The sequence below is a fragment of the Kogia breviceps genome, chromosome 12 (genome assembly GCF_026419965.1).
Source record: "Kogia breviceps isolate mKogBre1 chromosome 12, mKogBre1 haplotype 1, whole genome shotgun sequence".
NCBI lineage: Eukaryota > Metazoa > Chordata > Mammalia > Artiodactyla > Physeteridae > Kogia > Kogia breviceps.
In genome coordinates this window covers 94,301,657-94,326,729 of record NC_081321.1, presented here as the reverse complement: position 1 = coordinate 94,326,729, position 25,073 = coordinate 94,301,657, and the positions used below count along the sequence as shown (strand labels likewise).

At 53.8% G+C, this 25,073-nt stretch overlaps 1 protein-coding gene across 3 annotated transcripts in view; it reads right to left on the bottom strand.

Moving 5' to 3' along the window:
• Positions 1–6,723: 6,723 nt before the first annotated feature.
• The window catches only part of TAB1 (TGF-beta activated kinase 1 (MAP3K7) binding protein 1), a 25,067-nt gene continuing 6,717 nt past the window's right edge, over positions 6,724–25,073 (bottom strand). For 2 of the 3 annotated variants that reach the window (XM_059082419.2, XM_067010234.1), the window contains 10 exons: positions 19,255–19,391; positions 18,728–18,881; positions 17,521–17,607; positions 16,884–17,022; positions 15,803–15,916; positions 15,065–15,176; positions 13,088–13,232; positions 11,278–11,500; positions 10,109–10,271; positions 6,724–8,544 (listed from right to left, as the gene is read on the bottom strand). In XM_059082419.2, the coding sequence (XP_058938402.1) occupies positions 8,337–8,544; positions 10,109–10,271; positions 11,278–11,500; positions 13,088–13,232; positions 15,065–15,176; positions 15,803–15,916; positions 16,884–17,022; positions 17,521–17,607; positions 18,728–18,881; positions 19,255–19,391 (1,482 nt within the window). In that variant the 3' untranslated portion in view covers positions 6,724–8,336. The remainder of the gene's footprint in view (positions 8,545–10,108; positions 10,272–11,277; positions 11,501–13,087; positions 13,233–15,064; positions 15,177–15,802; positions 15,917–16,883; positions 17,023–17,520; positions 17,608–18,727; positions 18,882–19,254; positions 19,392–25,073) is intronic. The other variant, XM_067010233.1, reaches the window with a different exon arrangement.

Here is a 25,073-nt window from a genome sequence, read left to right as displayed (position 1 = left end):
GCCGGGACAGCTCCTGGCCGTCCTGGGCAGCCAGGCAGGCCTCGCTGGGCACGAAGTCTCCCCGCATGTTTTCTCATTAACCACCAGAGACTGTAAATTCTCAGCTGCCCTGGTCAGCACACATCCAACACACTGAGTGGCAGGACCTATTTTTTTAAATTGTGGTAAAATATACATAACATAAAGTCGACCATTTAAGCCACTTTTAAGTGTATAATTCACATTGTTGCAGAGCCACCACCATCCAGCTCCTGCACTTTTTCATCTTCCCAAAGTGAAACTCTGTCCCTATGAAACACTAACTCCCCATCCCCGTCTCCCCTGCGCCACAGCACCCACCCTTCTACCTTCTGTCTCCATGAACTTGACTCCTCTAAGTACGGCATATGAGTGAGTCACACAGTATTTGTCTTTGTGACGGGCTTATTTCTCTTTAGTGTAATCCTCAAGGCTCCTGTGTTGTAGCCTGTGTCAGAATTTCCTTCCTTTTCACAGTTGAATGATATCCCACTGTGTGGATACATTTCACTTATCCATTCGTCATCAATGGGCATTTTATCCATCAATGGGTTGTTTCCACCTTTTCCCTTCTGTGAATAATGCTGCCATGGACATTGGTGTATAATGTCACCCTTTCCTTATATTTTTGTTAGCGCACACAGAGGAATGTGTCCTGGGAATCATTAACTTACTGAGCTCACTGGGTAGCTGTGGGTCTCATGCCACCATTGTTTTATTGTTTTGGGGCATGTCTCATGCTTTTGTTGCATAGCTTTGTTGCTAAGCAAGCCTGCTTGGTTTTGTGGTTAAGCAAACCTGCTTTCTTGAGTGATCATTAACTTACAGGGGTCTCCCATACTTTTTTTTTTTTTTTTTGCGGTACGCGGGCCTCTCTCTGCTGTGGCCTCTCCCGTTGAGGAGCACAGGCTCCGGATGCGCAGGCTCAGCGGCCATGGCTCACGGGCCCAGCCGCTCTGCGGCATGTGGGATCTTCCCGGACCCGGGGCATGAACCCGTGTCCCCTGCATCGGCAGGTGGACTCTCAACCACTGTGCCACCAGGGAAGCCCCTCTCATTCTTTTTTTCTTTACTTACAGTCCCCTATTGGGATAACTATTTAATCACCTACTTTGTCCCTTTACTCTGTCCCTATCAATTTCACTTGTATCTTTTCACTTTTTGAGTGTGACCACTACGGAATCTAGCATGGAGCTTGTGGTTTGAATTCTCTGTTGGAAACATAACCCTTGCGAGTTAATCCAGATGTTTTGCGAGTCTAGAGGAGCCACTTGGAGCTCAGAAGCCTTGGCTGGTTCTCTCGTTTGTTTTTAATTGAGATAAAGTTCACATAACACACACTCAACCATGTCAAAGTGTACAATCCTATGTGGTCCCTGGGGTGTTTACAACACTGGACAACCACCACCTCTCTCTAGTTTCAGACTTTTTCATCACCCCAGAAAAACACCCACGTATCCACTGAGTAATCACTCCCATTCCTTCCTCCCCCAGCCCCTGGCAACCACTAATCTTTCTGTCTCTATGGATTTGCCTGTTCCGGACATTTCACATATAAATGGAATTATATAATACATGAGCTTTTGTGTCTGTCGTCTTTCACTGGGCATAATGTTTCCAAGGGTCATCCGTTTTATAGAATCTATCAGGGCTTCGTTGCTTTTTATGGCTGAATAATACTCCATTGTATGCAGAAACCACCATTAGCTTATCCATTCACCCACTGAGGGATGTTTGGGTGTTTCTGCCTTTTGGCTGTTATAAGCAATGCTGCTATGAACGTTTGTGTATAACTTCTGTGTGGACATGTTTCCATATCCTGGGAGTGGAATTGCTCGGTCATATGGTAAAGGCTGGTTCTGTTTGTCTTTTTTACCTTACTTATTGACCAAAGTCCTAGATACACTTTGTCAAAGAGACGACTGCTTCCTCAGGGTGTATTAGGACAGACACTTGATCTTGCTGAAGGGAGGCTTGGGGGGCACTTGCTGGGGATCCCCCCCCATGTCAGATTTTTGGGACTCTGTTCTTGGGAGGATTCGAATCTCCAGAGGACCTTCAGAGTCCTGCCTGGAGGGTAAAGGCCTGGCTGTCGCTGGGAGCAGGACAGGAGACAAGGGTGGGACCCCAGATTCAGAAGCCCCTGACTCTCAACTCCGTTTTCAGTACAACGCCCCTATCCCCAGGCCAGGGGATACCGTTGCCAGAGGATGCCTCTGGTTTCCTGCTGGAGTCGGGGAGGGTGACTGCCTAGCAGTTCTGGGAGGGGATTTGGGGGTCTGAGTGCTCCTTATTTCACCCCCATCCATTACCCCCACTTGGGGCTGCCAGCTCAGGCTGAGTCCTTGGTGGTTCTGTGGGGTAAATCATGCTGGGGCTTAGCTGCCACCCTGTTTGACTGGCATGTGGCTTTTCTGAGTCCTTTAAGTCAGCCACCACTCTACGTTTACTTTCCAGCTTCAAAATTGCACCGATTTGCCTCCTGTCCTGCTTGCCCCATCCTCATGGGTTTATACTTTTTTTTTTTTTTTTTTTTTTTTTCCGGCTGTGCCACACATCTTGTGGGATCTTAGTCCCCAACTAGGGACTGAACCCAGGTCCTCTGCTTTCAAGCGTGGAGTCCTACCCACTGGACCGCCAGGGAATCCTATACCTTAAGAAAAAGAAAAAGGGAATCAATTCCTTCCTGTAGTCTTCATGGGGCTTTAGGAGCAGAAGACGTTTGGCTCATGTGTTTAGTCTGCCACCTTTAGGGAGGCTGTCAGGATACGACTAGCCTGGAAGCCCATATTCGTCAGAAGTACGCCAGCCCCCACTCCGCGGAGCTTCTGAACCCGTCAGCCGGAAGCGGTCCCCAGCTCAGCCTGGGTCTCGGGGCCTATTCGGGCTGGAGCTCCAGGTGCTGGTTTATTTTCTCTCCAGGGCAGGAGTCTTAACTGGGTCATTTGACTCCCTCCTCTCTCTCCACCCTCCCACCCACGACCTCTGGCTCGGGGCTGCATACAGATGGCACTCGGAGCGTTTTGTCGCCAGACAGAGGAAAACGGGAAGGGCACACGGGGAAGAAGACACAGCTGGGCAGAGGCTTGGAGCTGCCGAGTGCCAAGCGGGAGGGGACACTCCTCTGCTTTCATCTCCTGATCTCCCCCTACCTGCTCTTGAACGCTTCTTGGATCTTCTTCCTGGGCCTGAGCCCCCAGGAGTGCTCGGAAGTTCAGGAAGGCTGGGGCCAGGACCTCAACTGCAGGCCACCCCGCTAAAGGAAACTGAGGCCCTGCTGGTCCCTGTGAGGCAGGGCCGACCTCATTAGGTGCTACAGACACGGAGCCTCAGGGGTTGGGACCTCCTGGGAAGGACCGGCGCCAGCAACACTCCCCCTCACTCCCTGCCACCCGATCACTGCCTGACTCTCCTCCCGGATCCCTGTCACCTGCTCTGTCAGCCCAGCCCCACTCCCTGCTAAAACGTGCACTGTCTCCTCTAGGACTCTCGAGAAAGAATGGCCTGACCCCCACGGCCTCCCCAGGCCCCCTGCAGCCCTCCACATCCTAGGCCTGGGCTCCTGCCTTTCTGGCCGCCTGGAGCTGCCTTCTCTTCCTTCCTCCCCCAGCTGATTGCTACTGCTCCATCAAGATGCAAGCCCACTTCCTCCAGGCAGCCTTCCAGGAGCCCCTGCGTCTTGGTCAGAGGTAGCCCCAGCCTGTGAGCTCTTCCAGGACAGGGCTGTGGCTGATTCTCTCCTGGTCTGAAGTTGAGGGACAAGTCCCAGTGTTGGGAAAGGCTTGGTACCTCCCTTGTCCCCAATCCAGCAGACAAGTCAGACCAGGTGACAAAATTCCAGCGTGACCTTTGATCTCAGAGGGTCCTTGTGAAAGTTTCCCTCCTACACCCAGGAGAGTCAGGATGTGTTAAACTAGCATTGAGAGACTGCTGTCAAATCCCAGCTCTCAGGCCTGGAAGGGCCTTTGAAAATCATGAGGAAACATTGTGGGGCATAGAGAAAAGTCCCGAGTTCAAATTCCTGCTCCTGTGTGATCTTGGGCACCCGGCTTATTTTCTCTGAGTCTTGGCTTCCTTATGTCTATAGTGGGATCACTGACATCTGCTCCTTGCGGAGTTAACTATCACGTGACATCACATCAGGTACATGCCTAGTACATGGTTACAACTCATTAAATGATAGGTGCGGGGTTTGCTTTTGTTTTCACAAAAAGCTGAACTGTAAACCTTCATTTTGAGATGAGACAGGGATCAGAGAGCTTTTGGGCCTCATCCAAGGCCACTCAGGGACACAGACGTAGGACTCACAGAAGCACCAAATCACATTAGTGCACACGGAGGGGGCAGGAGGGCAGAAGCCATTCAGCTCGGCCTTTAGTCAGGAACTCCAGGAGCACATGGTCTTGTGAGATTCCAGACTCGGGGGCCTCCTTCTGGAGGCTGTGATTTGTGAGTCCAGGGTAGGGCCAAGGAATCTGTATTTTCAACAACTACCCGCCCCCTCAGTGGCACATGGCTCTGACGTGCACCCAGGCTGGGCCTGCAGCTCAACGCTTCCGGCTCCATCAGACGCTGTGGGTGCAGCTCTGCTCACACGCCGTGAAGATCGGAATCTCCCACCTCCCATAGGCAGCCCCTTCCGACATTTAACAACTCACACGCTATTGGAAAGTTCTTTCCAATCCTGAGCAGAAATCTCTCTCCTGATCAATCTGCGCAAACTCCTTCACCTGTCTGTGCTATATTTCCTCATCTCCAAAGTGGGAACTAACAACAGGACCCAGTGGACCTTCAGACACAAATCCCTGCCTGGTGGCACTGGGGGGCATGTGGGGGACGACCACCGTGAGGGCCTCTCTCAGCAGTTAATGCCTTGCATGTTCCCATCTGGCACGTAGCAGCTAGCGGGTTTTATTGGGTCACCTGGGCCCCTCCACCCGGGTCCTGCTGGGTTCCCTGCGATGGGCTGAGACCTACGAACCTATAGGATTGACATGGAACACTTCCTGAAGCATCAATTTACTTTTTTTTTTTTTTGCGGTACGCGGGCCTCTCACTGTTGTAGCCTCTCCCGTTGCGGAGCACAGGCTCCGGACGCGCAGGCTCAGCGGCCATGGCCCACGGGCCCAGCCGCTCCGCGGCATGTGGGATCTTCCCGGACCGGGGCACGAACCCGCGTCCCCTGCATCGGCAGGCGGACTCTCAACCACTGCGCCACCAGGGAAGCCCCGCATCAATTTACTTGACAATAAGTAATTTAAAATATTATTTTTGAAAAAAAATGTTGCTTTTATACTAAAACAAACACAAGATTATTGTGGATTTGACTGCAGAATTCACCCAGATATTCAAAGTTATGAGACATATAATTGCTTCCAAACTTCCAAACTCTGGGGGTACTGGGGTGGGAGTTTTCTACAGGGTAAAGATGTTTCCTGTAGGAAAGTTCCAGAAGTTCTTCTCTGGGCAGTGCACCTACCGTCGTTCACCTTACGTTTCTTCGACCTGCCCAGGGGCTGTGCAGGGTCCAGGGTGGAGGGGCGGGTGGAGAGGGGTAAGCACACAAAGGACTCCAACGCAGCAGGTGCCTCGAGGCAGGACGCAGGAGCTCTGGAAGGTTCTTGAGCTCAGCACCATCTGGGCAAAGGGCAGGCTTTGCTGAAGTGACAACTGCAAGAGGGTGTGGAAATGGGTGGGGCCCTGAGGCCCACCCTGGCCCTGGCCCACCGAGTGACCTGGGAGAACAGGGCAAGAAGGGGCTGGATGAGCCAGCTGGTCCACACAGCCTGAAGGCAGGGGTGTCTCGGAGGCAGGAATGGAGTCCCTGAGCTGGTGTTAATACTCCTCAAAGCCGGCTGCCAGACACTGTGTCCCTTCTTGAGGAGGCTGCACGCCCAGGCTCATGGAAATGCCCTTCTTTGCTCCGGGCTGACATCACCTCTGCGTGGGAACAAAGCGCGCACTCGTGCCCGTCAGGATTGGCAGGGATCTGTGTCCTTGTTTGGCTTCCAAGCAGGGGGCCCAGAAAGAAGAAGCATGAAAGACGCCCTTGCTGGAGGAAACGCTTGGGAGCCCGGTTGACAGCCTCCCTCTGGGCTTCGCTGAGAAGAGGCAATAACCACACCCACGGCCCAGCATCTGGGTTCCCAGGGGAAGTGGCAAGTAGCACCTGCTACACGCAAGGCCCCAGGCAGATCCTTCCTTATACGACTCTACAGTGTTAGAGGGACAAGGTCTTAAGTCCTGTGAAGCAGGAAGAGGCGCTGTGTGGACTAGTATTCATAGAAAATCCTCCATGCAGACGAAACCAAAACGAGGCCCAGGAACCTTCTCAAGGTCTACTAACCAGTGGGAGTGGGAGGACTGGGTCCTGGTGACCGCAGCCCTGCCAGCCACACCACACTCACACGCTGAGAACCAGCCTTGCCTGCAGGAAGAGGAGGAGCTGGCCCGCAGCAGGGAGCACTGCCGCCCTCTCCAGATGTGCAGGGACCTGGGGGACGCTGAGCAACCCAGCGCTCTCCCCTCAGGCTGGGAGGTGGCAGCACCCGTCCGGTCCGGAGGCCGGGTTCGCGTCCGGGCTCTGCCGCTCCCCGGCCTGGTGAGCTGGCGCTTCCAGCTGCTGAGCGGGGCAGGAGGCGGCAGCCACCTCCCAGGGCCGCCGCGAGCTACACGAGACACCCACAGAAGACTATTAACACCAGACACATTATACCACCCTTTATTATCTCTTTACTGCCGTAAAAAAAGTGATTCTATCTCTAGAGACCAAACAGCATACAGAGACGTTCTCGGAAGAGAACCCCTTCGTGCCCAAGGCTCTGTGACTGACTTTAAATCTGCTCGCTTCGTAGTGGAGGGGGTCAGGGCCCCCCGCTGAGATCCGCTTGTCCTCCCCTGGGAAACCGGCACCACAACGGGCCCTGCCCTGCCACAGGAAAACATATTCCTGGACCACAGGGCGAACAGGGACCCTCGGAGCTGGCCTTTGACTTTTCAGAGTCCAAGCACACTGGGGGCCATGCACAGCGGCCAGACCCTGGTGAGCTGTGTCTGGGGCATCATGGGGCAGGAGGCTGGGCACCAGGGGGGGTGCTGGCAAGAATCCAGGGGGGCCGCAGAGACTGACAAGAAAGTTTGAGTTCTGCTCCACCACTGACTGTGTGACTTGGACAAGGTATGCGTCTCCTGAGCCTGCTTCCTCCTCTGAAATAAAAGGGCAATTCCAGCTGACAGCCCTGGTGGCACCCCTTCCCCACTGAAGGCAGAGAACATGCATGAAATGGTCTAACTGAGGGCCTGGGCTGGCCTGATCCCGACCCTAAGTGTCTATAAAAACAGCGCATGTCTCCAAAGCCCTCGACCACCCAGAGCAGCAGGTCTCCAGGAACCTCTTCCCTTTTGGAACCGTTTTCCACTGTTCTGTTTCCAGTGAGCCCCGAGGCCTGGCCTAAGACCCGTCTGTTACCGTGGAGCTGGCAGAGACTCACAGTCAGTGGTTAAGACTGCAGTCTTAGTGGCTCCCACCCTGGGGCCTCCCCAGCTCCAGCGGGGAAAAGTAGAGCAGAACTGGCTCACCCCGATTCAGGGCTTCGCCGCTCCCGGAGGGGCCTGACGAGGGCGGCCCCTGCCCCCACTCAGGCCCGGCACACCTCCCCTCTTCACCCGGCCCTGGGGAGCCAGCCCTGCCCAGCCTGCCCACTCTGGTGGGCTCCAGGAGCAGTGCTCCTCTTGGATCAGTTCTCTCCGGTTCCTTTCCACCTGACTGCCCCCTCTGCAGCCATCCCAGTGTCCCTGAGCCCAAGGAGGCCTAGGGACAGGGCCCAGGGGCAGGTGCAGGCCTCGAAGGTGCAGATGCCAACTGGGGTTCCACTCTGGAGGCCGGCTGGAGAAGAAAGGCGGGAACCACCCCCCAGGGGCGAGGAGGCGTTAGCAGGGGCCTCAGGCTCCTCCAGCGGAGGTGGTAGCAGGAAAGGGGTGGCCTTGGGAGAGCAGCGGCTGCCACTCGGGGGGCTCGGGGGCTGCCGCACTTGTGCCCCTTGTTCTGAGAAACTGCAATGGTCGTGGCTGAGGCTGCCCGGGGGACTGCCTCCGGCCCCTGTGCAGCCGCCGTGACATGGGGTCCGGTCTGCGCTGGTGCACTGAGGGAACATTCTCTACAGCACCGCAGGCTGTGGAGTGAGAGTAAGATGCAGGCTGCGCACCAGGCCCCCGCTGGCCCCTGGGGGCACAGGCAAATGGCAGGAAAGGCCCGTCCTGCCCGGAGCTGGGCCCCGTCCCCAGGCAAGGTCCTGCCCGGGCTGCACTCCGCGGCCGGGCTACGGCGCCATCACCACACTCTGCTCGCCGTGGTCCACGCTCCAGAGGCGGTAGAACTCTGCAAAGTCCACATAAGGCTCGACGCGGCCATCCTCGCCGGGCGGGAGCGAGTGGGCGGGCCGGGAGCGGAAGAGGCCCCCATCAGAGCTGGAGCTGCTGCTCTGGGTGTGCGTGTTGGTGGACTGCAGGGTCAGGGTCGGGCTCTGGCTGGGAGCACAACAGGGGCAAATCAGTCACGGGCTGTGGCGTCTGGCCAGCCCCTCAGGGCACAGGCCACAAAGGCAACCACAAGAGCCAGATGTTCTTCGGGGCAGAGGAAAAGTCAAATGTATTTTTGAAGCTCTAGCCACATGTGGCTCTTTAAATTAACTAGAATGAAATAAAATGGACCCCTCACTTCAGTGCTCGGTAATCACGCGCGGCTAGTGGCTACTGTGTAGCCACTGGCAGAACTTGCCACCCTCAGAGCGACGCTGAGCTGGGCGCCAGCCACTCCAACCTCTCCCAATCCATCCCAGACCAGACCCCACTGGTCACAGGCAGGCCAGGGCTCTTCTGGAAAACCTTATTCCCTCCTCCTCGTTCCTCTCGCAAGCTGGGCGGGGACGGGCCCCCCACGTTCCCAGAGCTCCCCGGGCACCCACCCCCTGCCTCACAGCCTGTAACACCTGCGAATTACCTGCTAGCCCACTGTCCTGCACATTGCCAGCACTCAGAGCTGGGCCAGCGCGGCAGCAGGGTGGGGGGCAACTAAGCTCCGACGTGGGATGGAGGGGCCCAGGGAAGTGGAGGCACAGAAGAGTGGCTGGTTCTCCTGCCTGGCCTGGGATGGCTGCTACCACGCCCTGCCTTTGTGGACACAGCTGGCGGCTCCTCTGAGCAGCCCTGCAGGGGTGGGGGGGCCACCGTACAACGCTCAGGATGGCCAGCACTCTGGCAGCCCCCCCAGCCCACAGGGGTGGCGGCAGCAGTGGTGGCGGCGGCAGCAGCCTGGGGGCAGGGAGAAGGAAGGGCCCCCTGCGAGGCACAGGGAAACCTTCCCGGTGGCCCTTCCAACCGGCCCCATCCTGAGTGGGCGGGTGGGGCACCTCTATTATTCAGTGCAGGGCTGGAATGTGGAAACCAGAGCCCAGCCCCCTGTTGTGGCAGGTGGGGGTACATTCCCCAGACGTGGAGGGGGCGGGGCCGACACCAGACCTGTCGGGCAGGTCTGCCAGGAGTGAGGAGGGGGCCTGCCCACCACACCCCCAGGCTCCAGACCCCCTGCAGTCTCCACCCCTCCCCCAGCCTGAAACTAGAGAACTCGCTTCAAAGCTAAAATCGGACACTTTAGTCAGAGAGCACTGGCTCTCATAAGCCAGCACAGGCCAAACAATGTCCCACAAGCATGATACCATGGGGGGGCCCCCCCAAATCACACATTCCAAGACGCGAGAAAAGAACAAGAGGACAGCCTTCCCATTAAATGAAAAGGAACACATGGCACCGCAAGAAGAAAGGAGCAGTAGGCTGTCAGCATGAGCTGCCTGTCTCCACCCCCTCCCTTCCGGCTTCAAGGAGCTGCTGGAAGCTGCAGTCCTGCCTGGGAGGCTAGGGAGGCCTCCCCAGGGAGGGAACTGGGGGATCTGAGAGGAACAAGACCCCAGCACATCTCAGGGCGTCTCATCCAAGGTTCCTCAGGCACAGGACGTGGCCCTACGGCCACTCCTGTCCAGGGGCCCAGGGCTGCGGCCAGGAAGCAGGCCTGAGATGGCTGGCGCTGGCTGCTTACTTGGTGAGGGTGGGAGTGGCTTCGTCCAGGGTGGAGGCGCCGTGGGCCCCGTTGACTAGCTGGCCCTGCGAGGGCATGACGAGGGACAGGGTCACGCTGGTTTTGCTGGTGCTCTGGGCGCTTGAGTAAGGCACGGATACGGGGTACACGCGTCCTCCTGCAGCTGTGGGAGGAAGAGAGTGGTGGGCTACAGGGCGCGGCTGGGGGGGACCCTGGGGTGGCAGCAACAGGGCCGCTCCAGGGCCCGAGAAGGTAGGCGGTGGCCCGGCTCGGATCCCCTAGCTTGACCCTCTGCCCCTGAGGACAGCGAAGGAGTATCTGTGGCAGAGACTCTTCCGGGCCAGGCAGGGGCCTCCTCTCAGCAGCAAAGCACTGCTCGTGCTCAAAGCAGGAAGAGAAGTGCTGAGCTGCCTCAACGGAAGGGTTACTGCCTGGCTTCCCACGGTGCTTTAACCCAAGGGCTAAGTATGCGCCTAGTTGAGGCTGGCCCAACAAAAATACGGCTGCAATAACAAGCTAGAGAAACTCCAGTAACCCCGGTGTCCGTGGGAGAACAAATCCATCTGATGCTTGAGTGCTAGGGCTTGCTTGTTTGAAAACAAGAAAAAGAAATGCAGCCCCCAGGAACTGATGGTCTTGACACTAAAGCAGCACTGGGAGGGAGAACAAAAGAATAATTCTTCCTGGGCAACTCGATTTAGAATTTAAAAGGTAGAGAGTAAAGTTCCTCTCCCTCACCTCCGACATGCCCAACCTCACCTCGGCTAGCTCCCTTCCTTCTAGGGCCTCAGTTTCCTTTCTGTAAAAGGGTTGTTAATGAGGACCAAAGACAGTATGCGGGCGCGGTGGCTGGCGCACAGCAGGCACTGAGCCCCCAGCTGCCGCTGTCCCCTGTCCCCGCGCGATGCGGCCCGTGGTGCTGCAAAGTGCTTCCCAAGCACTCAGGTCTTTCGAAGGAGGCCAGAGCGGGTGGTATTGTCCTCATTTCACAGACAAAAAGGGAAAACTAAGCACAGCTCAGAGAGCTTTAAAGTCAGGGCCCGGCCTGGAACCGCTCAAAGCCAGGCCTCCGGACTCCACTCCGCCCCAGGCAGCAAGGCCTGCGGCCTCCGGCTCTGCCCCAACCCCAGCCCCGGACGGCCCCGGGCGCAGGCCTGCGGCACCCATACCTGGGGCGGGGGCGGGGGCCGCCTGGCTCATCTCTCCCAGCGGGTAGCCGAAGTTCCGCACCAGCAGGGTCATGTCCTCGTGCCTGGGGCAGAACTTGGAACGCTCCCCGCCGCTGGCGAAGGTGTCGCTGTGGATACGCTTCACCCGGTCCACCACGGCCTGGGCCACCGAGTCCAGGGAAGTCTGCTTGGCGAACTCTGTGTCGATCATGGCGGCGATCTCCTGCGGGCGGGGGGAGCACAAACCTGGTGAGGAACGAGGGGGCGCAGGGGGTGCAGGCCACACCTTCACCGCCGAATCAGGACACTGAGGGGTCACCAGCCAAGCAAGGGGACGGACGTCCCCACCAGCTAAGGCTGCAACCTGAGCTTCTTAAGGTATTCAGGATAATTCATTTGGAACTTTCTCATTAGAAAAGGTGTGACCTTGTGATTTCTCTGATTTTTGGCTTCCAAACACCAAAAAAATGGGGGATAATATCCACCTCACTGCATTACAGTGAGGATTAAATAACATAATGGATGTGAGGGCACTTCGGAAACTACCAAAAAGCTCAGTACAAATTGTCATTATTATTCAGCTTTCTTTCCTGGAACAAACTTATTGTAGGAGATGATATGTCGAGATTTTGTCAGAAATTGAGGATACAGGATGAAGAGAGGGTTCCTGCCCTCAGAGAAATCCACTGTCCAGTGTATTCTAGAACCCAGTAGAAGTCATAGGATAGTCTTATGGCGAAGAGCAAAGAAAGGAAAAAAAAATCACATTTATGGTAAGATAAAAAATATAAACACAAAATCCTCTACATGATGGCTGGCTGCAGTCTCTTGGAGGTAGGAGGGCAGGGGCAGGTAACACGAAATGACCTGGGCCCGGTCCGGGGGGGCTCAGCTCCAGCGCTGACCAGCTTTGTCACCTCAGGCAAGACCCTGAACTCCAAGTTCCCTAGCTTGACATGGCAGTGAGCCCCTGCCCCTAACTATGTTATAAGGCTACTGGAAGGAATGAGATAAAATAGATGAAAAACCTTGAACACAGGTATTAGGAGACGGTTAGGTACCTAAGACTTTCCCACATTATTTTTAATTAGGACAGAGCAGAAAAGGTTACCTTCTCACCAGAATCACAGATGGAAGGAGAAACACAAGCTGAACTTCTCTGACTGACCCAGCAAGCCCAGGTCAGGTAAAGGCAGCTTCCCTTCAAGATCATCCCCGATGTGACTGCCTCCAAGTCCCACTTTAGTGACGGCCATCTGACACGTGCATTCCAAGGTGTAGGAAAAAGCAGCAGCTCCCCCTGGCTGAGAACCTATGTCTACCATGCCCAGCTCTCATCACAACCCCACAAAGGTAGATGTCATCATCCCCATCTCAGAAACAAGGAATGAACTGTGTATCATCTGCAGCTCAAAGAGGGAAGCGAAGGAGGCAGTGGAGCGGGACCTGGGCGGGCCGCACCACTCCTTGGCCAGCGCTCTATGTACCAGGCCGCGCCCCTGCTGGGCTTTCCTCCGCGGCCCACCGGGGGCCCTTCCCAGACAGTGTCCAGAGCCACGTGTGCCTGTGGAAATTCATTTCCCTCACCCTCTTCCCTTAGGCTTTGCTCAGGGCCCTGGGGACTGACACTACTTCAAGCCCAGATGAGCAAAGCTCTTGGGTAGGATGGGTGTTCTTGGAACTCTGGGCTTTTTCTTTCCCCAGCTTTGAACCCAGAGAAGATGTCTGGTGAAAGCATGTGAAAATCAAGCTCTGGGGAGCATGCCACCCTGCAGGCTGGCCAGCCATGCTCTGCTCGGGCCCAGCTCACCTGGTTGGCCTGCCCAGGCCCGTGGGCTGCCTCCAGGGCCTTGTACAGCCCCTCGGACATCAGCACCAGGAAGCCAGTCACCCCATCCAGGGGCTGTGCACCGTGGATTTCAGGCTCCGCGATGATGGGCTTGGACTTGGCAGCGCTGTGGGAAGAGAGCAGAGGGGACAGCTGTGCTTGGAATGGCCCTCTGGGGACATTTATTCTGGTGAGAAGAATCTACACCCAGAATGTAAAATAAAACACACATCTGACAAGAGGGAAAGAAAGAGAGGAGAGAGGAGAGAGAAAACCAGAAAACCAGACCTGTCTTCTGAGGGCAGCTCTTAAAATAAAGCTCAGAGGGCCAGGAAAGCCAGGGGGAGGCTGGGGTCACAACGGCCGAGGTCAAATGCCCAATCCTGGTCCCACTCCACATTTCCTGTCCACAGAGCCGGGGGGTGGCAGGGGGAGGGTGGGACAGGCAGAGAGATGGGTTCTCTTTTAAAAGCCCGGTCCTCTTGGGCTCCTCCAAGCTGACCCAGGCCCCACATACACTCTAGCTGCAGTGGGACTATGAACTGATGCACCATCAGAGCTGGTCAGTATGAGGAAGCCGCAGCACGCACACATGCACACAGGGTAAGGACAAGAAGATGCTGCTGGCGACAGGACGTGAACGAGTGAGCCTGGCAACATCCTGACGGCCGGGTCATCAGTAGGGGCGGGTTAGGTGAGTGCTGACAGCTACACACTGGAATCCTAGCAACCGTTACCAGGAATGCTGCCAGCCTAAACTGTAGGTGTGCAGGCCTGGAGGAGTGGGTGCCTATACTGAAAAAAGTGAGGTGCACAACACTGGGCGCGGAATGCTAGCATTCGTGGGTGTTTTGAAAAGGCAACTTGCTCCTGCCCCACCCTCAACAAGCACGCGCCACGCACAGTGCATGCGGTACGCACACACGCGCGCATGTACACAGAAACTCCAGGGAAGGATACCTCAGAAACTAGCAGCTTCTGAGGAAGGAGTCTGCGCCTGGGGTGGGAGGAAGATTCACTTTTCACTGCATATCCTGGGCACTGTTTGAATTGTTTTAAACCACAGATGGATCTTTCCATAAAGCAAACAGTACCCGACAAATGAGAGACAAAAGGTTCCAAATGTAATTATTTAAACCTTGTGAGGGTAAGGAGCTGTAACACGTTTTCTAAGACACAAGATGGGCATCACATACACACACAGACACACACAGACACACACAGAGACACACACACACACACACACACACACACACACACACACACACACACACACACACACACAGTGTTCTCACATACAGGGTCACCGTAGTTCAGGACACGAGCTCTGAGTTCAGCCTGCCTGGGTTCAAGTCTTGCCTAAGCCCACTATTAGCCCTGAGACCAGGCAGGCTACCTAGTGTCTACATGTGTCAGTTTCCTCATACGAAAATACCTTTGGGGCAATAACAGCACCCACTTCATAGGGGCTGAGGACTGAATAAGAGAATGGATGTAAAAAACTGTGCACGGGCTTGCATGAAGGCTCACGTTACTATCACCGTCTGCTTGCTATGAGCAGTGAGTGGCATGCAGAAGGGACAAGCCATCTGGTAGCCCCAGCCTGGCCCCAGTCATGACAATACTGACTAACAGGCCTTTGGTCTGTCTCTATCCACACCAGGCAGCTCATGCCAACTCTGGTCTCTCCTGCCAGGCCCTGTGGCACTGGTTGCTGCCCTTGGCTTTGGCCCAGCTCCCCACCTAACCCCTTGCCAGCCTAGCTCTACAGGACCCCAACTCCTGGCCTGCTGCCTGCTGGGTCCAGGGCCTGCCCCACACCAACCTCTCCAGGAGAACGAAAGAATCTCCTTGGGCTCCAAACTACCCCAACTGTACCTTTTGTCCCTAGAGCCTAAAATCTGCATCTGCCCGAGGCCTCTGGTCTTACAAATGGGGGCAGCTGGGCCGGCCACTCACCTGAGTAGGTCGATGTCAGTGTAGCCGTATTTGACCTTGTAATCCCCAATGCGCCTGGTGCTCTCCTGCCCGCAGATGACCCCCACTTGCTTGATCTTTCCCGCATCCAAACCTACCAGAGGAAGAACAACACGACAACGTCAGTTTGTTCATAAAGAAGAACCAAAAGAAGGGAAGACAGACACATCCACAAAAACAAGGCACTGAACAGGAAGTGAAATCACAGGAGGCACGCTGGAGGGCAGTTAGCCCGAAGTCCCCCAGTGTCCTCAGCCCCCATCCCCAGCCCCATCAGAACAGCCGTGGCTCAGACTCCTCCCCTGCGGGACAGCAGAGCCAGCACCGCCCAGCTCAGCTCGCTCTGCAGCCTGGGCTCTCAGGGAAGGGAGCGGGTGGCCACGGCGGCAGCTGGAGCCCCAGGACTTCTTTGGCCTCTCAGTCTCCACCAATAACAGTGCATACCAGAGGCTCCTGGCAGCATTTCACATGTAATAACTCTTGCAATCCTCACAACACCCTGAGGTAAGTGTTACCATTATCCTCATTACACAGAAGGGGAAACTGAGGCACGGAAAACTTGAGTAGGTTCCAAAATCACCAACTAGTAAGTGTCAGAGCTGGGATTCAACCCCAGGCAGGCTGGTCCCAAGCCCAAGGTCACAGCCTGGCCACTTCATGCCTCTCTCTACGTGGCCAACAGAAGGCACAGGGTGAGCCCCAGGCCCGCCCCCCACTCACCGAGCTGTGAGAGCCGGAAGAGCTCATCCTCATTCTCAGTGGTGTGGTCCACGTTCAACTGTGTCACCTGAAGACCATCCACCGTGGATTTGCATAAAAGTGCACGGTTCGTCCCTGCAGAAGAATTTCAGCAGCTGAGCAAAGACCGAGAGCACAGCGAAGAACAGGACACGTTGAGAAAAGAGAGCAAAGGCAAGCATCTCACACACGGAAATCCTTGAAATGAGCAAAGAAAATAGGCTCAGACCACTGGAGCCAGTCACCAGTCAGGGAGAGGTGATAATATTGAGGAATTAGGTTAAACTTTTCCAGTGACATCTGAGGACAATTACGATTAGGATTTTAATAAGAGACCTTTTCTCTAAGGAGCCACACTGCAATATTTATAGATAGCACGACACAATGTCTGGGTTTGCTTAACAACAACGCGGGGACAGAGGGCTGTAGGTGAAGTGAGGCTGGCCGGGGAAGGGATGCTGGCGCTGGGGGCTGGGCACACAGCAGTTCATTAAATGCTCTGCACTCTGCTGTTTATGACAGTTTTGAATTTTTTCCATAATGAAATCTTAAGGAAAGGAGGAAGAGAAGAGGGGCCGTATCAGTGGGGCCTCTCCAGAGCCCCTGCAGTAAACCGTACCCTGAGGGCACCGCCTCCTCAGGCTCCCACATGGCCCTTCTTCACCTACAAATCCAAACATCCCTGTGACCTCTCGCCCTCCAGCCACACCCAGCCCACCTGGCCGCCCTTCACGCCAAGTGGGTCTTCCACAGCTGGGCGACCGCTTCCAGACAAGGAAGCCACCGAGGTAGCCCATAGAGGGGACACAATTCCCCAAGGCCACAAGCCAGTTAGGGGCACAAGGGGGACTCAAGCCGGGACACCAGCCTCTCAGCAGGTACTTCAAATGCCCCGGGCTGGGACTGAGACGTCCTATGGAGTTAACGGGAAACACTTAGTGGTCTCAGGACACTCGAGGTGGAGGTCTTCCGTGTCTGGGAAGCAGACCGCCCAAAGGACACACGGATCCCGGGGCTGACCTTCTCCCCTGCTCTCCCGCCTTGGGACAGGCAGGTGGCTCACCGACATTGGCGACATAGAGCCTGTTGTTGAGAAGGACCGCCACCACGGCCATGGCTCCTCCCGAAATCTCCTTCTCCAATGCCCTGAGTCTTTCGAGGATCTTCTGATACTGAGGAGGCAGCTGGTGCTGAGGGGCGCCCTAGAAGCCATCATCGGCGGTCAGAGCAGGCCAGGGCCTTGGAGAGCACCTCACCAACCTCCCCTCCCTTAGAGACAGAGCCTCTGAGGCCCGGCCGGAAGGAAGCTGGCTGCAGCTCCAGGGCAGGCTTCTTTCAGGAGAGCCAGGCGTGACCTAACCCGTCCCATCGGCCCTGAAGGCACCTGCACATGCTGTGAGCAGGCAGGTGACGAGGCCTGGACAGATTCAGGCCGAGGACCGACCTGGAAGGAGCTTCTCTCACACCCTATGCCCACCCCAAGTGGAGTCTCAAGAGTATGGCTGCTCGAAGCCAGCCAAGGAGGGCCCTAGGAGGGCAGACCCGTTGCCACCCGCATCCCATCAGAAACTGTCCCCTAAAGCCTGCTGCTCTGGCCCAGTTGTAGCAATGGCCTGGGAGGGCCATGGCAGATGAGTCCTTGCTCCTAGCAAAGCTGGACCTTGATCTGCTTCTCCTGGGGCACAGGCTGGGGACGTTACCTCAGGCAGCTGGGACTGGAGGCTCGCCTTCTCTGCCAATGCGTCATCGATGGACTCCAGGAAGCTCCTCTCCACCACATCGAAGGCCTGGAGGCAGAGGACAAGGAGGCAAAGGCCAGTTCAAACACCACTGTCATCTGATGCTGAGATGCTCCCTATTAACAGCAACAAGTGGAATCGGCTGCAGGTTACCATGTGATGGGGCGTCACACAGCGCACCACCGGGCACTGCGGCTCCTGCAGAGCAAGGTCTGATGGAGACGGCCCCGCGGGGCTTGTGCCTTCCAGGTGGCAGTGCAGAGCGACCAGAGAGGCGGGGCGCGGCAGAGAGGTGCAGGTCGGGAGTCAGGCTGCCTGAGAGTGACAGCCAGCTCTGCACTTGCCGGTCAGGCAGCGCAGCCTCCGCACGGACCGATGAAACAGAGGAAGTGCCGTTCTGAGAGTGACTGAGGGTATCCACCCTGAGCACCCAGTGTGCGGCTCAGACTACGTCTAGGTCAGCGACAGCTAGTGTCATTGCCACATCCTGAAGGCCCCTCAACACAGCTCATGCTGCCACCTTTCCCAAGGGCACCAGCTGAGAATCGCTGGCACTGGGCCCTACGGCCATGGCCGGTGCCCGGGCCCTCAGATGCCAAGGCAGGAAAATGGCTGGGAACGCTGTTTTCGAGGAAGAGGAATCCACACTTCTCATCTAAAGCTAAGTGCCCCTGGACTTGCTTCCAAAAGGCGATGCCAGGAGGAAAAACTCCAGAACAGCAGCAAGCAGAAACGCAGAAGTGGCAAACAAGCACGAGCCAACTGGGAGTGAGAAGGCAGGGCCTGGGGAGCCCCCAGTGACCAGCGGCTGAGTGCCTGAGCCACACGGAGGGAGAGGGTCACCCTCAACGACCTTGTTTCTACCAGGGCTCAGCAACTGCCACCATACCCCACGGCCAAGGTGACGTCCGTAATCCCCTTCCCCAGGGGCATCTTGTCCAGGGCCAACCCTGCCAGGCGTGGGGAAGGACTGCTGCTGGCTGCCCGGCCCTGCACCTGGGAAGTGGGGCGCCCCTGCCGCTGGGAGAGGCTCCCAGAGCTGGTTCTTCTGCAGAGACAAGGAGCCGGCGAGGTCTTCAGACCAGCCCCGGGCTAACCGCACGCTCCGCAGTGGCAGGGCCGAGGCCCAGGGAACTCAGCCACAGCCAGCCAGCCCGAGCCCCAGTACCTGCAGCAGGACCCGCCGCACGTCGGCCTCAGTGTGCTCGGCGCTGAGCTGGCCCAGCAGGAGTTCCGCGGACAGCCGCTGGGCCACGAAGTTGGTTACCCGGTTGCCATCGTAGCCGTTGAAGACCCCGTACAGGAAGCAGTTGTTCTCACTCCTGACAGAGGGAGAGGGCAGGGGGTGGCCTGAGACCAGGGGCTCAAAGAAGAGTGATGCCAGCTCCAGAGTGAGGGGAAGGAGGGAAAGGCATTGGGGAGACAAAAGACACAGCAGCTGTGGCTTCAGGTGCCCATGTGGGTCCCCCGCTTTGACCATCACTGCACTCTAGCCATGACTTTCTAGGATACCCCTGCCCCGTGTAGCAGGCCTTCAGCTGGTCTGAGGTCTAGATGTGGAAGGGACAGCAGCAGAGACCACCTCCTGTGGGCCATATCGCACTAGGAAGCCCCACGGAAAACAGCTGCAAAACTGCTTTCTCTTGCTTGCAACCCTACTTCTGGTGCCCAGGAGAGCGCTGCCAGCACCCTCACCTGAACTTGAGCCAGTTGTCCTCTGGTGGGTGGCTCTCAGTGCCCTTGCCATCAGCAGAGTAGCTGCGGTTGGAGGCTGAGCCAACTCCAGAGAGGTGGCAGAGCGGCAGGTCGTCCGTCCAGCTTGGCTGCTGCTCCTGGGAAGGACACCAGGAAACCAAGACGCATTACCTTCTCGCCCAGGGCAGACTCCACCTCATCTTCTTTTTCTTCCCCAACAAAAGCCTAGCAGGCCCGGCACCCCACCCAGAGGGTTCCACTTCCTCCTGGAAAACAATGATGCGTGTATGAACAAACACCTGCAGAAGGGTTTGCGTGGTTTATGGCTAATCCACAAACTTCCCCAGGAAACCTGAAAAAGACTAAGTTCCCACATGCAAGGCTCAACAGTGATCTCCAGGAGCGCGCTACGCTATGGAGCATGAGTGAAACACACATACAAAAATGAAGCAAACTCCTCGTATAAAAACTCTTTGGTGGTCCCCACCTTGCACTGCAGTGGCTCTGACTCCAATCCCTTGGGCACTGGTTAAAACCGCAGATTTCCAGGCCCCTCCCACAGAATGTCTGATCCTGGCCAGGCTCAGGATATATGCAGTGTAGACAGCTCCTCCCAGGGGACTGATTCAAGCAACCCAGATCCACACCTACAGAAACTGACTTAGAAGCTCAGCCTCAGTCACTCTCCCTGGCACTGGGGTCTCCACGCCCTGGTCCCCACTCCACCCTGGTGTCCTCTCCCATCTGCTCCCCTGCCATATGCTTCTCCACTAGTACCAAATGCTTGCAGTACCCTGTCCACATCCCACTCTTTCCCTCTGCGTGGAACACCCTCCTTGTCCTTGTCTAATAATTCTCCATGTCCTTCGGAACTCTGGCTTGGGAGTCACCGCCTCCAGGAAGTCTTCCTTCAGGAAGTCCCTCCCCAGGTTTGGTTGCCAGCCCTCTTGTGTATCCCTACTACACTTGGCCCCCCACTCTTGCCTGTGTCTGACTCCCATTCTACCCCATGGATCTCAAAGCAGGCTGTTCACTATAACCACAACAGAGATTTAAACACACACACACACACACACACACACACACACGCACGCACACACACACACACAGCTGTCTAGGAGCCAGCCCAAACAGACTCTGAAGACTCTGAATTTCCTAAATCTTCTTGCGGGGGCACTCTGAGCACCTGCATTTGCTAAGCCCCAGAATCGACCCTGACACAAGGCACAGGTGTGATCCACTAACTCTCACTGAAAGCCTCCCCTATACCCAGCCCCCACTTGAGAGCCATGCCTGGTTCACAAAGGCATTCCCGTGCCCACCAAGCTGAACTAGAGCCAACTAAAACTGGGAAAATCAAAGTTCAACTACAAGGAGAGTAAAATTTGGATTGAAAGCTTTACTGAAAATTAAACAAGCACGAATACTGTGCACAACTTCTTACAAGTTCGCAGTAACAGACTTCAAAAAAGGATGTGAAAACTACTTCAACAGGGTCTTGCAATCAGATATGTAAAAAGCCTGTGGTTAGCTTTCTTGGCAAATTTCATCTTTTGTTTATTTACATACTGACAGGGAGTGACTTTATAGCTTTTTATTTTATTTTTTTCCATTTCAACTGCTTTTATGCTGCATTTATTCCAGCGCTTTCGTTTTGTGCTTTGCACCCTGGAGCAACTTCAGCAGGGTGTGGGAGTTTGTTTTTATTTTTAAGTTAGCATATAGTAAAATTGCCTTTCTGGTGGGCAGGTCCATGAATTTTAACACCCGTAGAGATTTGTGTAACTACCGCCACAATAAAGACACAAACAGCCCATCTTCCCCAAACACGCCCTCCTGCTGCCCCTTTGAAGCCACACCCTCCCCTAACCCCTGGCAACCAGTGACCTGTGCCCTATCACTCTACAGTCTTTTCAAGAATGCCATAAATCAAATTATGCAGTGCATAACCCTTTTCTTCCTCTTTTTATTGTGGTTAACACATATAACATAAACTTTATCATCGTAACCATTTTTTCAGCCATCTTTAAGTGTACATTTTACTGGTATTAAATATATTCAGTGTTGTGCAGCCATCACCACCATCCATCCCCATAACTCTTTTCATCTTGTAAAACTGAAACTCTACACCCATTAAACAAAAACTCCCCATTCTCCCTTCCCTCCCGCCCCTGGCAACCACCACTGTACTCTATGTCTTTAAGTACATAACCTTTTGAGACTGGCTTCTCTCACTCGGCCTTGCGCCTTTGTGACTCATCCAAGCTGGTGCGTGCCATCAACAGCTGGTCCCTTTTTATTGTGGAGCAGTATTCCATCTTATGGATGTAGTACAGTTTATCCACTCATCCCCTGAAGGGCATCTGGGCTGTTGCCAGTTTTTGGCAATTATGAAGAGAGATGTTATAAACTCACGGGCAGGTTTCTGTGTGAACATAACTTTTCATATCTGTAGGGTAAATACCTAGGAGTGAGACTGCTGTTTAACTTTATAAGAAACTGCCAGACTGCTTTCCAAAGTGGTGGTGTGCCACTTGCATCCCACGGGTAACGCACAACGTTCTTGCTGCTCCACGTTCTCATCACGTGGTATTTTTTTTTTTTTTAAGACATTCTAAGAAGTGTATACTGATATCTCATCACAGCTTTAATTTGCATTTCCCTAATGGTTAATAATGATGTTGAGCATCTTTTCATGTGCCTATTTGCCATTCACATATTTTCTTTGGTGAAGCGTCTCTTTAAGTCTCATACCTATGTTTTAATTGTGTTGTTTGTTTTCTTAACTATTGAATTTTGAGAGTCCTTCATATATTTTGGATAAAAGTCTTTTCTTGCATATGTGACTTGCAAATATATTTCCCAGTCTCTACCTGCTATTTCATTCACTTACCAGTGACTGTCTTTTGTAAAGCAAAAGTTTTTAGTTGTGATGAAATCCTTTTTTAAAAAATATTTATTTATTTTCCTTATTTTTTTGGCTACGTTGGATCTTAGTTGCAGCACACAGGATCTTTGTTAAGGCATGTGGGATCTTCCCGGACCGGGGCACGAACCCGTGTCCCCTGCATAGGCAGGTGGACTCTCAACCACTGCGCCACCAGGGAAGCCCCCCGCCCTTTTTTTTTTTTTTTTGGCAAATGGATGTCCAATATTTCCAATACTATTTGTTGAAAAGACCATCCTTTCTCTGGGCTTCCCTGGTGGCGCTGTGGTTAAGAATCCACCTGCCAATGCAGGGGACATGGGTTCGAGCCCTGGTCTGGGAAGATCCCACATGCTGCAGAGCAGCTAGGCCTGTGCGCCACAACTACTGAGCCTGCACTCTACAGTCCATGCGCCACAACTACTGAAGCCCGTGCACCTACAGCCTGTGCTCCGCAACAAGAGAAGCCACTGCAGTGAGAAGCCCGTGCACCGCAACGAAGAGGTAGAAAATAAAATGACTTAGGTTTAAGGAAATGTGAGGCTGGCATGGCCTCTGTAGTGAGTAGCGGGGAAAGTGGCTTGCTCCTGTGTTCACTCACATGCACGCACGTGTATGCCCAAGTAAGGACAGTGTAAGTTAAGGCCTTTTAGGCCACAGAAAGGAGTTCATTGCCAAGGAATTATATTTCAAGGAACAGATATTGCCAATCATCCCCTATGCCTTAGATCTGATTAATATACCTCCATCACCAAGGACCTGACAAAGGTCTCAGGCAACCTCACAAGTAAATTTCCCAAAGAAACTCTTGTTTTCTAGGGTCTGTCTCCTGCCTCCAACTGGGATGAAATTAAGCATAAGATTAAGCAGAGGCACAAAAGCATCTCCCCAACTAGGAGTGTCCCCTGTCCTGAAAAGATGGGCCAAGAAGCCAGTATTCGGCACCCCAAAATGTCCAGCTGTTTTAAAGCATGGGAGGAGAAGACATTTATACTTTCTAGAATCCTGTCTGTGATTAAAACTGAGATTAAGATGGACTGAACTCATCCTCTAATATGAGATGACCAATACGAATGTGTCGCCCACGATGCAAAGCCTGTCATCGATGCTGCAATCACAGGGCTTCCTCTGCCACTATCTAACTCCCACGAGGGACAGAGACAGGTTTCCAGGGACTTAAATCTTTCCAATAAATTCATACTTTCCAGAAAAAAAAAATATATCACCCAAGCAGCTTATGGGCCCACTCGGCACTGAGAAATACACTATGAAAAAGACTAGTACATTCGTCTTTCACAAGGAAGGAGACAAACTCAAATGGATGACTGAGGAAATTGCCACATCTGTGTGTCGTGGCAGAGGAACAATTCACGAAAAAGCACTTCACGATGGAAGCTCACGAAGCTGCTCTCAGGAGCGGGCTGATGCCGCACTGGCTGCTGCAGCCATGCCCGGCTGACTTGAGCATGGCAAGCTCCCCAAACCAGAAAGACTGTGTGTCTGACAGTGGTCAACCTACTTAACCAGCACCTTATTCTTCAGAAAGTATTTATGCCTAGTGTCCGGATACTTCTACAGTGTTAAGTGCTTTCTCTGAAATTTGATTTTCACAATGTTGAGCTAGTAATATTTTGGAAATGCATTATTTTACTAATTGGCAATCAGTGTTTAGGTCAGTGGGTAAGGACTCCAGGGCTTAAGGGCAGTGTTTGTCCATTTCTGATAATAACACTTAAGGAAACAGTAATTGATGGATATTTTCTTAATGTGTCATTATATACATACTTAGGTCAGTCCTAATACCAGCATCTTACTTAGTGGGTAAACACAAAAGGCATTCACACTAGGATCAGGAACAAAGCAAGGATACCTATAATCTCCATTACTTAATAATGAACTGGAGGTGTTAGCACACGCAATTAGACAAGAGAAAAGAAGGAGTGCATACAACTTGAAAAAAGACATACAGTTAACTCTATTTGCTGTTGATATGATGGTATTTGGAAACCCTAAAGAATAAATAATAAAACTAACTCAAATGAAATAAATCAGTAAGGTGGCAGGATACAAAATCAACAGCCTTCTTATACTTAAAGAAAAGATGGGCATCTAGCCTCTACTTACTGTCAACTAAAATAACAAAGTCTTTTTCCTCTGAAGTTCTCTTGAGTCAGTTCCCCAAAACCACACTCCTGTAGAGGAGTGTTTTTTTTTTTTTTTTTTTTTCGGTATGCGGGTCTCTCACTGCTGTGGCCTCTCCCGTTGCGAAGCACAGGCTCCAGGCATGCAGGCTCAGCGGCCATGGCTCACGGGCCCAGCTGCTCCGCGGCATGCGGGATCCTCCCAGACCGGGGCACAAACCCGTGTCCCCTGCATCAGCAGGCGGACTCTCAACCACTGTGCCACCAGGGAAGCCTGAGGAGTTTTTTAAACTTAAATTTATATCGGTTGGATTATATCTTAATGCTTTCATCTCAGCCCATGCAGCCTGTTGACATAGTATTGAATCTCACCCTTTGACAGATTAACAATCTCACTCAGCTGTCTATCTTGTACAGATAAGGCCTGCTGCAGAGTGTTCCAAATGACTTCTAAAAAACTGTGACCAGAACAAAAAGCGTGGGAAGCTAACCCACTTCTGACAGGAGGTGTCTGAACCAAACACAGAAGGGAAGTAACACCTATGCCAAAGGTTTATGATACTTGAAAAGCCATATGTATTTTTGGAACCTCAAATAAAGAGGCTACTGACCCTAGAGGTACAGTCACAGAAACAAGCACATACTTTAAAACAAACCAACTATTTATATATGAACCTTGCTGAGCAAAGTTCTCCTATTTCACGTTGACATTCTTTAAACAATGAGTTTCTAGCCAACTTGCCTTGCTATTT